Source organism: Anthonomus grandis, chromosome 5 (assembly GCF_022605725.1).
Source record: "Anthonomus grandis grandis chromosome 5, icAntGran1.3, whole genome shotgun sequence".
Classification (NCBI taxonomy): domain Eukaryota; kingdom Metazoa; phylum Arthropoda; class Insecta; order Coleoptera; family Curculionidae; genus Anthonomus; species Anthonomus grandis.
The window spans coordinates 34849465-34868200 of NC_065550.1; the positions used below are offsets into that span (position 1 = coordinate 34849465).

The window sequence follows — 18736 nt, forward strand, 5'->3', positions numbered from 1 at the left end:
CTCTGAAATCTAGGAGACTAGAGTAATGAAAATTTAAATATAGCTTCTCTTGATAAATTTATTAGATACCTATTTTAACGTTTTTTTGAAAATTGTCTTAAATTAAATTTATCATCTCTGAAAGTTAAAAAATAAAAAAAATGGTACTTCTAGAGACAAAATGCTTATATCTCTAAGACCAAACAATTTAGAAATGTGAAAATTGGAACACAGAAAATTGGAAAATTGGACACGTATTTCAGCGTTTTTCTCAAAATTAAAAAAAAAAAAATTATTATCCATGGAAGTTCAAAAATGGAAAAAAAATGGTACTTCTAGGGACAAAATGCTTATATCTCTAAAACGAAACAATTTAGAAATGTGATAATTGGAACATAGCTTCTACTGATAAATTCATTAGACACCTTTTTCAGCGTTTTTTAAAAAAATTGTAATAATTAATTTATCATCCCTGGAAAATGAAAAATAAAAAAATTGGTATTCATAGGGATAAAATGCCTATATCTTTAGAACCAAGTAAGCTAGAGATGTAAAAATTGAAACATAGCTTCTCCTAATAAATTCATTTGACACCTATTTCAGCGTTTTTCTTAAAATTAAAAAAAAAATTATTTATTTTCCCTAGAGGTTGAAAAATGAAAAAAAATGGTACTTCTAGGGACAAAATGCTTATATCTTTAAAACCAAATAAGCTAGAGATGTAAAAGTTGAAACATAGCTTCTCCTAATAAATTCGTTGAACACGTATTTAACCGTTTTTCTCAAAATTAAAAAAAAATTATCATCCCTGGAAAATGAAAAATATAAAAAAAAGGTACTTCTAGGGACAAAATGCTTATATCTCTAAAACCAAGTAAGTTAGAGGTGTGAAAATTAAAACATAGCTTCTACTAATAAATTCATTAGACACCTATTTCAGCGTTTTTCTCAAAATTGAAAAAAAAATTATTATCCCTGAAAGTTGAAAATGAAAAAAAAAATGTATTTCTAGGGACAAAATACCTATATCTCTAAAACCAAGTAAGTTAGAGCTGTGGAAATAACGACAGAAAACAGAAAAGGAACATAGCTTCTTCTAACAAATTCATCAGGAATCTATTTCAGCTTTTCTGTCAAAATTATCTTAAAAATTATTATGATGCCCTATTTTAGCTGCTAGGGCTGTAGTTGCTTCCACAGACTTACACCTTTTCTCCTCAAGCAATAATCTAGAGGTTAATTCCTTTAACGTTTGATTTTCTAGAGGAACAGATTCTCATGCAGACCTAAAATGTTTAAATTACTCAGGCAAAGTCATTAAAATTTTTGTCTGTCAAAATTATCTATAAATAATTTTATTATCCCTGGAAGTTAAAAAAAAATTGAAAAATAAATTTCAATTCCATCTAGGAACAAAATACTTAATATCCCTAAAACCAAAAAAGTTAGAGGTGTGAAAATTGGAATATAACTTATAATAAATTCAAGAGACACCTATTTCTGCGCTTTTTCCCTTAAATCTTTAAAATTGGCGAAATTATCTTTGCTGCAATTAAAAAAAAAATTGTATTAAGAAAATTGGGATTTCCAAGGACAAAGCGCTCATATCTCTGAAACCAAGAGATCTAGAGCTATGAAAATTAAAACATGACTTCTTGTAAGAAATTTATTAGACACGTATTTCAGCGTTTTTATAAAAATTAAAAAAAAATTAATTTATTATCCCTGGAAGCTGAACAATAATAAAAAATGGTACTTTTAGGGACAAAATGCTTATATCTCTAAAACCACGCAATTTAGTGATGTGAAAATTAAAATATAGCTTCTACTAACAAATTCATTGGATACCTATTTCAGCGTTTTTATCAAAATTTAAAAAAAAAATAATTTATCATCCCTGGAAGTTGAACAATAATAAAAAATTGTACTTCTAGGGACAAAATCCTTATATCTCTAAAATCAAGTAAGTTAGAGATGTGAAAATTGGAACATAGCTTCTCCTAATAAATTCATAAGACACCTATTTCAGAGTTTTTTTAAAAATTGTCTAAAAATAAATTTATTATCCCTGGAAGTTGAAAAATTAAAAAAAAAATGTACTTCTAATGACAAAGTACTTATATCTCCAAAACCAAGTAAGCTAGATGTGTGAAAATTGGAAGATAGCTTCTTCTAATAAATTCATTGTATACCTATTTCAGCGTTTCTCTCAAAATTTTTTAAAAATAAATTGATCATCCCTGGAAGTTAAAAAATTATAAAAAAATGGTACTTCCAGGAACAAAATCCTTATATCTCTAAAACCACGTAAGTTGGAGATTTGAAAATTGGAACATAGCTTCCTCTAATAAATTCACAGACACCTATTTCAGCATTTTTCTTAAAATTTTCTAAAAATTAATTTATCTTCCCTAGAATTTAAAAAATGAAAAAAATGGTACTTGTCCCTAGAAGTAAAGAACCAAACAATTTAGAAATGTGATAATTGGAACATAGCTTCTACTAATCAATTCACTAGACACCTATTTCAGCGTTTTTTAAAAAATTTGTAATAATTAATTTATCATCCCTGGAAAATGAAAAATGAAAAAAAATGGTACTTCTAGGGACAAAATGCTTTTATCTCTAAAACCACGCAATTTAGAGATGTGAAAATTGGATCATAGCTTCGCCTATTAAATTCATTGGATACCTGGTTCAGCGTTTTTCTTAAATTTTTTTAAAAATTAATTTTTTATCCCTGGAAGTTGAAAAAAAAATTGACAAAAAAATTTCAACATCTAGGAACAAAGTGCTTAATATCCCTAAAACCAAAAAAGTTAGAGGTGTGAAAATTGGAATATAACTTCTAATAAATTTATGAGACACCTATTTCTGCGCTCTTTCCCTTAAATCCTTAGAAGTGGAGAAATTATCTTTGCTGCAATTTAAAAAAAAAACGTATTTAGAAAATTGGGATTTCCGAGGACAAAGCGCTGATATCTCTGAAACCAAAAGACCTAGAGCTGTGAAAATTAAGACATGACTTCGTCTAAGAAATTCATTAGACACCTATTTCAGCGTTTTTATCAAAATTTGAAAAAAACTAATTTATCATCCCTGGAAGTTGAACAATAATAAAAAATTGAACTTCTAGGAACAAAATGCTTATATCTCTAAAACCACGCAATTTAGAGATGTGAAAATTGAAACATAGCTTCGCCTATTAAATTCATTAAATACCTAGTTCACGTTTTTCTTAATTTTTTTTTTTTAATAAATTTATTATCCCTGGAAGTTGAAAAAAAAAAATTGACAAAAAATTGTCAACATCTAGGAACAAAATGTTTAATATCCCTAAAACCAAAAAAGTTAGAGGTGTGAAAATTGGAATATAACTTCTTCTAATAAATTCATGAGACACCTATTTCAGCGTTTTCCCTAGAATCTTTAAAAGTGGAGAAATTTTCTTTGCAATTAAAAAAAAAATTGTAATAAGAAAATTGGGATTTCCAAGGACAAAGCGCTCATATCTCTGAAACCAAGAGACCTAGAGCTGTGAAAATTAAAACATGACTTCTTCTACTAAATTAATTTGACACCTATATCAGGGTTTCCCAAAAAAAAAAGTGGACAAATTATCCTTGACATTTCAAAAAAAAACTTTAAATAAATAGTTATTATTCAAACAGATAGTGGTAACGAATTCCTCAATTTAAATATTGCAGATCACAAAAAATCTGAATTTTAATCCACTTCCTCCCACTAAACAACAATACAACTTCAGACCCAAAATCTACTACTTCACCCGCATACTTGCTTCCCATCCCCCTCACTCCCTCTTAACCCTTATGTAAATTCTCTCTTTTTTTACAGTTGCGACATCTGTCTGTGACGCGCCATGTTTATTTCCACGCTTATTGTAAACATAAATTTCAGCGTTTCATGTTTATCTTCAACCGTATAATTTGAATTTTATTATGCTTTGCGACGCTTATATAATAATATGGGACTTACATAGCTCCGACGTATAAGGCGTCCCGCTTGACGTCCATGTGGAAGGTCCGATAGTACATGGTGCCGCAAGAAAACTCTCGTACATGATCTGGAAATAAAAATTAGAATTTTGAAAAATAAATTAGAGCCACGCCCCTATTTTTTACTCTCGTGTCGCTAATGTATTCATTCAAATACAACAACATTGTTTTCCGGATAACAATTTTTAATCTACACTAGTGCGTGCAGAAACGAGTTTGTCGTTCTGCATGTCGAAAGCCATAACTCATATCGGGGCATGTAGTAATGAGGGTTCGGGGTATTTAAATGGTTGAATTTAATTGTAAATTTCCAGATGATCATGTTATAAAAAAAAACACATTTTCCTTTAAGTACACTTTAATCCTTTTCCTAATTTAACAGTTATACCAATAATAAGTTTCTTCTAATTGCGCTCCTAATTGTTGTCGGGGAAAATGATGTTTCCTCGCGACCGAGCTCTCGGTGACTTACGAATCTTTTACCAGAAAGTTTCCACTTCTAGTTTTCCGAGGAAAGTTTTAATCTGCAACTCGCGGGCTCCCGCCCCCGAGGGGCTAGGGGAGGGTTTTCTTTGCTAAAACTTATGCTAATTAATTTATTTAAACTGTTATAGTAATCATTCCGCTAGAATGGCCGACGTTGCCTCTTCTGTGTCTTTCTGTGTTATTGTCTAGCGAGGATCTTTTGTCTGCGGATTTTAGGTCTTCACCACTTTTTCACTTATTTCTCACTCTCTCGTTTAGTCAATAATGTTATTGTTTGAAATTTAGCAAATCCTATTGGCAATTCCACGGTTTTAAAAAAAGCACGTAATGACCCCGAATAAATTAATCCCGATTTTATAAATTCAAAAAAAAATCGAGTAATTTATTTAAAACGCGCTTGTTTATCCGACTGGCTCATTTTATTAATGCGCTAATTTAAATAAACAAACGGACGGTTGTAATGCGTCTGTAATAAATTTCGGGAAATTCCGCATTAAATGTATTTTAAATTATGGGCTTTTTTTTTGAAAAACTAATTCATTAAATATAACCAAAAAATCACTAGTGATCCTGTAAGTAATTATCTAACAAAATCCTTTTAAATTATTGTAAATGGTTGATTGGTTTAGGAGTTAGAGTCATTTAAATTTTGCTTGTTTTTGGCTAATAATTTTTGATTAAATAGAGACAGAAGGCTGAAATAAATTTTATATGATTAACACTACTTAGAAGTATAATATTGGTAATATCTACTAAACCTCTAACCCTAATAATTTTGAAGACATTTATTTCATCTGATAGACAAGTGTTACCTTCAAAGAGGCCTTGGCTCAAAAAACTTAAATATTTGCCAATACAAAATCAATATTTTTATACATATACAAAATCAGTAATTTTTATTTATATCGCATAAATAGTTCAGCAGTTAGAGCCATTTAAAAATTGCTCTACGTCAGCAGCCCTTGGCTGCGTCAACCTTGGAGTTTTTGGCTCATAACTCTTGATCTATTTAAGCTAGAAACATAAAATAAATTTTATTCGATTGACAATGATCAACACTATATTATTTGTAATATCTACTAAATCTCTAAGCCGAATACTTTCGAAGATATTCCATCCAATACACAACGCACTCTCTTTAAAGAAGCCATGATTTAAAAATCTTAAATATCTTCTTTATTATTTAATTTTCAGTCATGATCATAAAAGCAAAGTTCAGCAGTAGCTAATTCACTACCAATATCTGAAATTTATGTTTTTATTGCACCAGTAGTTCAAAGGTTATAGCGATTTAAAGTTTTCTCTATGTCAGCACACCTTTGTTGCGTCAACCTCAGGATTTTTGATTGATAACTCTTGATCTACTTAAGACAGAAACATAAAATAAACTTTATTTGATTCGAAATAATAAGCACTATAATATTAGTAATACCTACTAAATGTCTAAACCCAATACTTTCGAAGATATTCCATCCATTACACAACGTAGTCTCTTTAAAGAAGCCCCGATTTAAAAATCTTAAATATCTTCTTTATTGTTTAATTTTCGGTTATTATCAATAAAAGCAAAGTTCAACAGTAGTTAATTATCTACCAAAAGCAGAAATTTATGTTTTTATTGCACCAATAGTTCAAAAGTTATAGCGATTTAAAGTTTTCTCTATGTCAGCACACCTTTGCTGCGTCAACCTCGGGGTTTTTGACTGATAACTCTTGATCTGCTTAAGACAGAAACATGAAATAAACTTTGTTTGATTCGAAATAATAAACACTATAATATTAGTAATACCTACTAAATGTCTAAACCCAATACTTTCGAAGATATTCCATCCATTACACAACGCACTCTCTTTAAAGAAGCCACGATTCAAAAATCTTAAATATCTTCTTTATTGTTTAATTTTCAGTCATGATCAATAAAAGCAAAGTTCAAGAGTGGCTAATTATCTACCAATATCAGAAATTTATGTTTTTATTGCACCAGTAGTTCAAAAGTTATAGCGATTTAAAGTTTTCTCTATGTCAGCACACCTTTGCTGCGTCAACCTCGGGGTTTTTGACTGATAACTCTTGATCTGCTCATAACAGAAACATGAAATAAACTTTATTTGATTTGAAATAATAAACACTATAATATTAGTAATACCTATTAAATGTCTAAACCCAATACTTTTGAAGCTATTCCACCCATTACACCACGCACTCTCTTTAAAGAAGCCACTATTCAAAAATCTTAACTATCTTCTTTATTATTTAATTTTCAGTCATGACTAATAAAAACAAAGTTCAACAGTAGCTAATTATCTACCATCACAAATTTATAGTTCTATTGCATCAATAATTCAAAAGTTATAGCCATTCAAAATTTTTTCTATGTCAGCACACCTTTGCTGCGTCAACCACTGAGTTTTTGGTTGATAACTTTGGACCTATCTAAGCTAGAATCATGAAATAAGGTTCAGTTGATTGACAATAATTAGTACTATATTATTGATAGTATAGACTAAATCTTTAAATCCAATATTTTTAAAGATATTTTATCTTACAGAAAAAGTGTCTCCTTTAAAAAAGCCACGAATCAAAAAGTTACAATATCCTCTTTATCATTTGATTTTCAGTTATGATCAATACAAACACATTTGCACAATAACTAACTATCCACCAACATCAATAATTTTCACAAGTTACATAAATAGTTGAAAAGTTATGATCATTTAAGGTTTGCTACACGTCAGCACACTTTTGCTGCGTCAACTTCGGAGTTTTTCCCTGATAACTCTTGATCTACTTGAGTTAAAATCATGAAATAAATTTTGTTTATTTGAAAATAATCAACACTATAATATTAATAATATCTACTCAATCTCTAAATCCAATACTTTTAAAGATATTTCGTCTAATAGACCAAGTACGCCCTTCAAAGGAGCCACGAGTCAAAAAATTTAAATATCTCATTCAATATTTAATTTTCAGTTATGATCAATTTAAACAAATTCGAACAACAACTAAATGTCTACCAAAATCAATAATTTTTATTAATATTGCATAAATAGTTCAGCAGTTATAGCCATTCAAAGTTTGCTCTACGTCAGCACACCTTTGCTGCGTCAACCTCGGAGTTTTTGGCTAATTTACCTAAGCCAGAGTCATGAATTAAATTTTATTTGATTAACAATGATCAACACTATATAATTTGTTATATATACTAAATCTCTAAGCCCAAAACTTTTAAAGATATTTTAATTAAAAGACAAAGTGCTGCCTTTAAAGAGGCCAAGACTTAAAAATCGTAAATATCTGCCTTTTTATTATATTTTAAGTTATAATCGACATAAGCAAAGTTGAACAGCAGCTGATTATCTACCAACATCAGAAATGTATAGTTCTATTGCATCAATAGTTCAAAAGTTATAGACATTTAAAGTTTGCTCTACGTCAGCACACCTTTGCTGCGTCAACCTCGGAGATCTTAGCTCATAACTTTTAATTTATTTAAGTTACAGTCATGAAATAAATGTTAGTTGATTGGATATAACCAGGACTAATATATTCATGATTACTGCTAAACCTCTAAACTCAATACTTTTAAAGATATTTCAACTAATATCCAAATTGAGGCGTTCAAAGAAGCCACGACTCAAATATCTTCTTTATTATCTAATTTTCGGATATAATCAGCATAAACAAACTTGACAGCCGTTAATTATCGGTCATTTTTATTAAAATGTATTTATATTGCATCAATAATTTAGCAGTTATAATAATTTGAAATTGGCTCTACTTCAGCACCCCTTTGCTGCGTCAACTTCAGAGTGTTTGGCTCATAATTCTTGATCTACTTAAGCTAGAATCATGAAATAAATTTTGCCTATTTGGTAATGACTAGCATTATGATTATAACAATTAATTAACGCATTTTAATTACTAATTGGCTTACCCTTTTTATTGGTGTAACCTTGTATTCCTATCATCAAAAAAGGACCTAAAAAGGCCCCAGTTTTCTATTTCAGATATAAAAAATTCATTTACAAAATAAAATTACATCATTTATTTCGAGATGTACATATATTCAAAATAATTCCCCACCAGCTAAGTCCTCCCCATATCTGGGTAATGACACGTATTCAAAATCATATTTAATTCAAGAGGCGCAGCTTGACGGATCGAAAGACTTAAATAATTTAAACTTCCCCATATTTGCCGAGTTTAATGGAGCGAAGGAGGGGCTTTAATACGATACGCAAATTACTGCGAACCACATAAATATTATATCCGGCCCGTATTTTAGTTACTAAAGCTATTTAACCGCTTCTGAATAATGTAACTAAAATTGTAACTAACGAAGGGATTTATGTGGGTTAACGGGTTATTTTACAATCGTCACATATAGAACTGATTAGATAGGCGTCGCAAGAACGTAAAATCAGAAACTAATCTACATAGAATCTATAAATTATTTAATTGTAGTGGGCTGTAAAATGTCCGTTATGGCCCCTAGGGATGCATCCATAACCATGACTTACGTGCCGAGCAGTATAAACGGGAAATTAGCTGCTCATTTATGTATCTGGATGATTGGAAATTAGGGCTGATCATGAATTTTATGAACTATAAACAGGAAACTGTAGTCAATGTTGGTCCTAAAGGAATACACGGTTAGGCTTTTCACAGGCTGCTGGGTTCATTAACAATAAATGTAAGTGTTGACTATTGGGTCTAAAAGTTTAGTTAACATTATGCGAATTTTATCGAATTAAATAAAGTTTATTTCATGATAATATCTTAAGTAGATTAAAAGTTATCAGGCAGCAGTTGTGAGGTTGTTGTAGCAAGGGTCTACTGTCGTTAAACAAACTATAACTAATCATAACTTATGAGGTAATGAAGAAGATATTTGAGTCGAGGCTTCTTTGAAGGATACACTTTGTTTATTAATTGAAATATTTGCATTGGCATTGGGTTTAAGGATTTAGTAGATAATATCAATATTATAGTGCCATTTACTACCAATCAAATAAAATTTATTTAATAATTTTGGCTTAAGTAGATCAAGAGTTATCAGCCTAAGACTCTTAGGGTGACGCAGCAAAGATCTGCTGACGAAGAGCAAACTTTAAATGATCATAACTTCTGAACCATTAGTGCAATATAAATAAAAATTATTAATGTTAGTAGAGTGTTTCACTTTGTTTATGATGATCATAACTGAAAAGAAGATATTTAAGACTTTTTAGTGGTGGACAGAATATTTCGTTTCATACTTTATTTGAAAGGGATTTATTAAATTATAGGAGGTGCGTCGTTTGTTTACAAATTAGTCTAATCCAGATGCGAAAATTTGACCTCGAGAAAGTGGCCTCAAATAAATTGCATGAATGACGAGTATTCTTATCTGAGAAGAGAGACTGTAGACAAACCCCATGATATGTTAATAATTAATGGTTAGACGTTATGTACATAGGTTTTCTTCTAACAAGCATATCTTACAACAATGTAAATATTTAATTCATCATACACTTAAACGCAGTCAATTTAAGTTCTTTAATGAATAAATAGTAAATAGTATATCCATAAATTGAAACAAACGCACGGTCTTTGCTAACATAGACAGACTAATGCTAATTACATCGGAACTTTGTTTATTAGATGAAATATCTTCTTTTAGTAAATATTATTAATATTATAATGCTAGTCATTATTAATCAAACAAAATTTATTTCATGAATCTAACTTAAGTAGATCAAGAGTTATCAGGCTAAGACTCCGAGGTTGACGCAGCAAAGATGTGCTGACGTAGAGAAAACTTTGATTGGGTATAACTGCTAAACCGCTAATGCAATATAAATAAAAATAATTGATGATGGTAGACAATTAGCGGCTCTTTGACTTTAATTATGTTGATCATGATTGAAAATCGAATAATGAAGGAGATATTTAAGATTTTTAAGTCCCGGCATCTTTGAAGAGGGTACTTTGTCTATAAGTTGAATTATCTTCGAAAATACTGGGTTTGAAGATTTAGTAAACATTATCAATATCATAGTGCTGATCATTATTAATCAAAAAAAATTTATTTCATGAATCTAACTTAAGTAGATCAAGAGTTATTAGGCTAAGACTTCGAGGTTGACGCAGTAAAGGTGTGCTGACCTAGAGAAAAATTTGAATGGCTATAACTGCTAAACCGTTAATATAATATAAATAAAGATAATTGATTATGGTAAACAATTAGCGGCTCTTTGACTTTAATTATGTTGATCATGATTGAAAATCGAATAATAACGGAGATATTTAAGATTTTTAAGTCGCGGCATCTTTGAAGAGGGTACTTTGTCTATTAGTTGAATTATCTTCGAAAGTATTGGGTTTAAAGATTTAGTTAATACTATCAATACTATAGTGCTAATCATTATTAATCAAATAAAATTTATTTCATGAATCTAGCTTAAGTAGATCAAGAGTTATTAGGGTAAGACTTCGAGGTTGACGCAGCAAAGGTGTGCTGACGTAGAGAAAATTTTGAATGGCTATCACGGCTGAACTATTAATATAATATAAATAAAAATAACTGATTATGGTAAACAATCAGCGGCTCTTTAACTTTGATTATGTTGATCATGATTAAAAATCTAATAATGAAAGAGATATTTAAGATTTTTAAGTCCCGGCATCTTTGAAGAGGGTACTTTGTCTATTAGTTGAATTATCTTCGAAAATATCGGGTATAAAGATTAAGTAGAAATCATAGTTATCATAGTGCTAGTCATTGTCAATTTAACAAAGTTTATTTCATAGTTCTAGCTTAACTAGATCAAGAGTTATCGGCCAAAAACTCCAAGATTGACGCAGTAAAGGTGTGCTGACCTAGAGAAAACTTTGAATGGCTATAATTTCTAATGTTGCTAGATAATTGGCTGATGTTTACAGACAAGGAGAGATTGGCAAAATAAATACGATATATAAAGACAAAAGCACTGTATCCTTTTAGATATATATCTTAATATTTCTATTGAGGAAGACAAGTTTAATAATAAAACTTGCAGGCAATTGAACTTTGACCGCTTGGAAATGCTATGAGTAATTTTTTTCAGGCAGTTGAATCCTAAAGAAGAAATTTTGTTTCTGGACCTCAATTTCCTGGAAGAAATTTTGTAATTTATTCCAGGCAGTTATAGTCTTAAAGAAATATTTATTTATTTCTTTATTTACTTAGAAAAACTTTACAAGTGCTAAACGAAGAACGAAGTAATAACAGTAATCTGTAAAGTATATGACAAAAAAAAGTAAGAAAATAATTAAAACCAAGGAATACTAACGCTAAACCTAAAAATAAGTAAACGCAACTAATTAGTTTAATTAAAGAATTCTTTAATTTCTTTTATTTTAATATTAAATACCTCAATGTCCTCCAAGACATTTAAGGCATTATTACAAATCTTTAAAATAATATTTATTATAGACGTAATACTGCCGTTATTTATATAAAATAGATGTGTATTAGTTATTATTTTCTAGCCTTAAAGAAAATTGCATTTAGCATTTTTTACGATGGATAATTATTAGTGCAGACCATTTGGAACTGAAATGTTGCTCTGTATTCATAATATAAGAGTATATTTATGATAATAACGATTTTTTGCTGAAGTTCAACTGCCTGGAAGAAAAAACTGATTTCTTGTAAGGACACTATGCATCTCTGACTGTCCTGTAACTATCAGGATGTGGTTTTTTCCAGGTAGTTGAATCCTTTATTTTTGGGCCTCAACTGCCTGGAAGAAATACAGTATTTGTTTACAGGCAGTTGAAGGTAAACGTTTTAGACCTAAAATGACGGACTTAACTAGACACTCCTTAGATGTACTACGTGTGTAACTACAATTTTGTGTTTTAATGAAAAGTGCTGTAGACTTACGACATTTCATTGGTTTAGTTTATATTAAATTCGTACTAGCTGATTACTTGAAATGGTCATTCATCGATATCATTAAAACAGCAAATGTTTCATAAATAGTTTATATTTCTTGTCCAGGAATCACTTTACAATAATCAACATCGTGAAAGCATTAATTGTCTACATAATAGGTGAATTAGTAAATAAAAGTTTAGTGTTAGTGTGCTTAATTATTAATTCCAAAAAAAAATCATAAATACTGAATAAAATTTGTAATTAAGAAAATGAGTAAATAAACGATACACAACTAAACAAAAGTTCAACAAAAAGGACAATTAAGAGAAAAAAAACTCTAATAAAACCCTTAATTCAATAACTCCGTGCCGTAAATAGAAAACTTACGTAAAAATATTAAGCGTCCTTAAATAGCGTTTCGAAAGACGACAATATTAAAATTAATAACTGTAGGACATGAAAGAAGTAAGGAAACCGCCCCAACCCCAAAAATGAAATATTTAAAAAGGCTGAAATTGCCGTTCTACATCAAGACTACGACTCGTACGAAAAGTAATAAATTCTTACTTGATTTGATGGGGGTTGGTGAAGGGGGATGGGCGGAGGGGGTGTACCCACCACGTTTGACAATAACTAGTCACCGAAGTTTCATAGAAAACGAAATGTTTTATTTATAAGAAGAACCGGAGAGAGCGGTTTGAGGGTTTTATTAAAATTTAATTTTGAACTTTTGCTGTTTTGTTGTTGTTGTTGTCGTCCGATGTTCTCGTATTTTAAATTTAAATCGGTTTTAAATTAAAATTGCTTATGGTGGAACAAGGTTTTCTTATTTAAATAAAAATGATTACAAATCGGCAATTTGACAGATGATTGTGGATAAAGTGAGGCCTCAATTATCATTGTTACACCATGAAAAGCATACTGGGGTCTTTGGTACATTGCTTGCATATATCTCAATTTCAAAAATCATTAATAATTGTCATTGTCATCATCATGTGTATGCTGATCATGCACCAATACATGTATCATTTAAATCAGGCAAGTTTATTGCTGCAAACCGTTTAATCAACTAATAACTTAATATTATGTTGCATGAAACGAATGCTCAAATTCTTCAGATAAATCGTATATGTAGCTAAAAAATAATCGTTATAGTATTTTGTCTAACCTTAAACTTAAAAAAATATGTTTAATGGTTTAAAAGGTCAACCCTATATAACGAGTGTAAATAAGAAATTTCTCCATTTCTGAGTTATTAGTTTTGGGTCCAACCTCTGTAATTTATCAGATTTTGATTCTATTTTCTAAGACATCCTGTACGTTTATGGAAAAACGTGTGGTAACAAGATAATTAGCTTCAACCCTTTACTAAAACATACCTAAAATACATCCCTGTACAGAGTGTTTAAATATGAAGTTTCTCAAATTTTTTAAGAGCACTTTTGGGTCAAGCCTGTGTAGTTTAATATAGTATTTTGAATCTAAAGCCATTATGTAATAAAATTTGTAATAAAATCCAAGGCTGTTTTTTGTACATGTATAAGTAGAAAAAAAAAATAATTTCAGGAAAAGATTTGACAAAGATAATATTTACAGTTAAATCCATGGTTAATTTTAAAATAATTAAAATTAAATTGAAAATTATATTGAATTTAATGTTAAATCTGAATCCATTATGAAATTAATAGAAGAAAGCTTTTTTGAATTTAAGTTTCATTCCAAGGATTTTATTTAAATAATAAATAAATAAAATTCTTTAAATTTAAAAAGAAAATCCAAGACCAAAAATTTTAGTTAATATTGAATAAAAATTCATTATGCAAGTAAATAAAGAAAAAAGTCTTGAATGTAAGTTATGAAAGTAAGTTATATTAAGTAAGAAATAAATAGAAAAATCCTTAAATGCCAAAATAATATCCGAGTATAAAAATTATATTTAATGTTAAATCGAAAGTCATCCATGAATTAAAGTTTTAATTAATGTTTAAGAAACTTTATTAATTTTAATTTAAGGTTATCGTCATAATGAATAAGAAATCGTTAAATTTTAAATTAAAATCCAAGAATAAAAATGGCATTTAATGTTTAATCTAAGGATGTTTTTGTAAATTGTTAGGAGAAGAAAAAAATTCAAAAATTGCAGGAAAGATGATATTTACAGGTAAAGTCAAGGTTTATATCAGAATTCATAAAAACTCTTTAAATTAAAAAAAAACCAAAAAATAAAAATTGTATTTAAATCCAAAACGATCATTTGATGAAATGAAAAAAAAAATTCTTGAATTTAAGTTTAAATCCTAGGCATTTAATAAAATATATAAGTGGAAAAAAGTATTTCTACTTATATATTTTAAAAAATAAAAAGAATAATAAATAAAAGAGAAGAAAATATTTAAAGTTAATGTCGAAGTACATAAAAAACTTGTAAAAGAGGAAAGAAAATTCAAGAACATAAATTGTAATTAATGTTAAAACTAACGCAATTATGTACATTAAATATAGTTAAATCCAGTATATTTTTCTAATAGGTAGACAAAATTCTTAAAACTTCAAAAAACAAATTATTCAAATAAATATAGAAACTATAAATTTTAAAAGAAAATCCAAGAATAAAAATTCTATAAATCTCTAAGTAGAAAGAAATATTTTAAATTTCAGGAAAAGATTCGACAAAAAAAATATTTAATGTGAAATCCACGGTTAATATTGATATAAATTAAAAACTTGTAAATTTTAAAAGAAACACCAAAAATAAAAATTATATTTAATGTTGAATCTAAATCCATTATGTAATTAAATGAAGAAAACATTTATGGATTTAAGTTTCATTCTAAGAATTTTATTTAAATAATAAATAAATAAAATTCTTTAAATTTAAAAAGAAAATCCAAGAATAAACATTCAAGTTATTGTTGAATGAAAATTCATTATACGAATGTATTTTTTAAACTGCTTGCCAATTAGAAAAATGAAAGTTCATATCAAAATATTACGCTACCAACATTGGCAAGCATCGGACAATAAATTAACAGTACGAAATTTCCGGGACATCTTGTAAAATTTTGTGCATATAATTTGCATGATCCTGAATTACTTTTTGAACAGAATATCATTGGAGGCATTAACAAAGTAGAGATATCCGAAAATAGAGACATGCGAAAATAATAAAGTTAGATAATAATAAGTTAATAAAATTATCTAAAGGCAAGCAGAATAAAATCATACACTTCCACCTGTCATGTTTTTGGGGTCTAAAAGTGATTTTCCTCATTTTTGTCTTTTATTAACCAATTTATCCGTTCTGATTTGTTTCATGCGCCATCGGGTTCGCTTTCATCCTCCGCGTTGATTTTTCGGTCGAATTACAAAAGACGCGCCCCTCCGCTTTTTATCGTTTTCTTTTCTTATTGTTCATTTCGCGTCGACTTTTATTGAAAGAATTATGCAGATACGCCCTGCAGCGCCAAATGCCCTCAATACCTTCCGGAGTTTAAGTTTCCACTCGGGCGCCCTCCAAATAGTAACTGATTTGTTCCGTTTCTTTATGGAGGTTACGCGGAGATAAAACGTTGATTCGGTCTGACAGTCGGAAAATCGTAATATTGACTCGAGAGTTTAGATCTTTGAATCGTCTCCCTTTTTTTTATTATTATTATTTTTATTAGGTTTTTTTTGTTTAAGGGAACACCTGTGTCTATTCAAAATTCTAGAAAAATTACTCTTTGAATGTTACAGAAGACCACTTTTTCAATTTCTACCTATCTCACTTCTCAGGAACATACTAAATCATTATAAAGTTAAATTTTTCTGATGTATTTATTAACTGTACAAATGATAGAGAAAGTTTCATAACGATCGTTAATGATTACATCGTCAATGACAATATCCCTTTAAATCGTTCTTATAATTTAGAACTAGATTCTCCATGTAAATTACTTTAAATCGAACCACAAGCATCTTTCCTAGTTTTGAAACTCCTGTCTTAGACTCAAGCATATCCAGAAAAAAATTAACTCAAAAGAAGAATACACATGACTCTCAACCAAAACGTGTACTGTTGGACTTATTTACCAGAAAATTCTTCTAACTAAAAGCCAAGGAACACCAATCCAGAAGAAATTTTAACAAAAATTACGCCTCAATTGCTTGGGATAATTAGTTAATTTAATAGTGATATTTAAATCAAAATTGTTTTACAATTTCAGGCAGTTGACGTATTTTAATTAAAATAACACACATCGAGTGCCGGGACTAATTCATTAATTAATTAAAGGATTTTAAGCTAAAATTTTAATTTTTGGATTATATTGAACTTGTACATTGTTATAGATCCCAAACCAATCAGATTCATTTAAAATATATTCGTTGACTTACTATCAAGTATTTTATGACTGAGAAATAAATTCTAACCTCGGAACCTTGTAGTTTTGCTCAACCATCCCCTAAAAACCAATTTTCCACTTCACGGTACATAAAAGGGCACACCTTACCCCCACCCCCGTCTACGCTTACATAATTTAGGGATGATGCCCTAATGAAGTACATAAGAGCTTAATACTTACCATATAAATTAAAACAGTTTTTGAACTGCAGCCATTTACTAAAACGTGTTGCTCCTATGGGGGCCGTTCCATTGATAAATAGATAGAATAGGGAGCCTCCCCCCCTTTTTCCCTCATCCCCCATAATAACAAATCGCTACGGAATAATGTTATTGAAAATTGGAATGTTCAGCTAAATCGGACGTTAACTACGTGGGTTTTAATTGTTTTAGTAATTTCGCCTTGTTTATGTCCGATACAATTGCTGTATTTAGTAAACGGGATTATTTAATTGCGAATTTGCCGATTGAAAATCAAGTTGAGTTTTCAGGATTTAAAAATGTCTGAAAACAGGGAGATAGCGCCACGATATAAATATAAGAAGATATAAATCGAAATCTGACACCCTTAGAGTGATTTCGAGTGCTCGAGTCAAGTGCGGTAGCTTATCTGGAAATTTTTATTAAACCGTAGCAGCCGGTCCAGAGATTTTTTTTATTCCTTGATTAAAAAGCTAATTCTTTTCTAAAGAGGGAAGGGATCTCTCATGTTCAAACTGGGAATAATCCGCAACCCAACCGAGGTTCTAAATTTAATTAAAAATTGATTTTGTCTCTAATTAAGAGCTGTTTTTTTTTTTAAGTCAACGAAGAAAAAAAAAAGTAATTAATAACGCGTTTCGATTAATTTGTTGCGTTTTCTGTATACGAGGGTTCTTAATCTTAATTGGGATTTAATTGTCGCATATTTAGTTTCGCCCTCCTTTGGCGGTTTTCACCCTTTTTAAAATGAGAAGCCCCTGCTTGTTTGAGTTTCTTGAATCTCAATATTCAATTTAATTATTATTTTTGCTTGCTATGTTTCTAAAGTTGGATCATAGGACACTCGAATATTATTTAAGATAGCTTAATGGGATTTTTATTGGAAGAAAGAGCAATTCAAATTTAAAATAAATTTATTTATCAATAAAATTACAAACATAATTATCAACTTACAATAAATAAACCATTATGATTAACAGGACCATGCCTTGATTATGAAATTGTTAGTACAGGTGCAAACCTGTGTAGCAAGGTTCTTTTAAATAAAATAAATAAAATTAAAGATTAATATAAAATAACTATGAACCTGGCCAATATAAGTACTTTTCTTAATACAAATTTATTTTTTTAACAGTAAAAGAAATACCAAAGGGAGGTAGATAGACGCGCAAGGGCTGCAAAGGAAAACCTGTAATTACTTACTTACTTAATTGCATTTATTTAAAACTATTTCAAATAAAATTAAGCATTCCATTGCTGTTTTTCAAGGAGATAAATTTTAATATATTTTTTATATACTCCTATTGAAAATTGCTTAACATGCTCAGGCAATTTATTCCAAAGTTAGAGTACAAAAACAAAAAGGTTTTTGAAAATTTGTGTTTCTATGCTGTGGGACTCTAAATAAATTTATGAATTTAGTGTTATACATATGAAGATGATTTTTAAAATTATTTGCTAAATATAAAATATATTACATATGGCATTTTCTACGAATTTTTATATTCAAAATAAAATTATTATTTAAATAGGGAGTAATATGATTCCTAAATGGTATTTTAAATGCAAAACAGTACAACAGTTTTGGAGTTTTTCTATGGAGTAAGCAGTTGTTTCAGTCAAGGAATCAGAATACAAAATATCACAGTAATCGAGTAAAGAGGGAACTAGTGAATTACATAAATAATATTTAATATTAGCTTTAAGTATTTTTAATATAAATTTGAAATGTAATACCGCTGTCCAGATTTTTGACCTCAATCCTCG

General features: G+C 29.3%; 1 protein-coding gene across 4 annotated transcripts in view; it reads right to left on the minus strand.

The window, feature by feature from the left end:
• LOC126736922 (semaphorin-2A) overlaps nucleotides 1–18736 on the minus strand; it is a 713174-nt gene that overhangs the window by 255378 nt on the left and 439060 nt on the right. For all 4 annotated transcript variants that reach the window (XM_050441559.1, XM_050441561.1, XM_050441558.1 and 1 more), the window contains one exon: nucleotides 3976–4063. In XM_050441559.1, the coding sequence (XP_050297516.1) occupies nucleotides 3976–4063 (88 nt within the window). The remainder of the gene's footprint in view (nucleotides 1–3975; nucleotides 4064–18736) is intronic.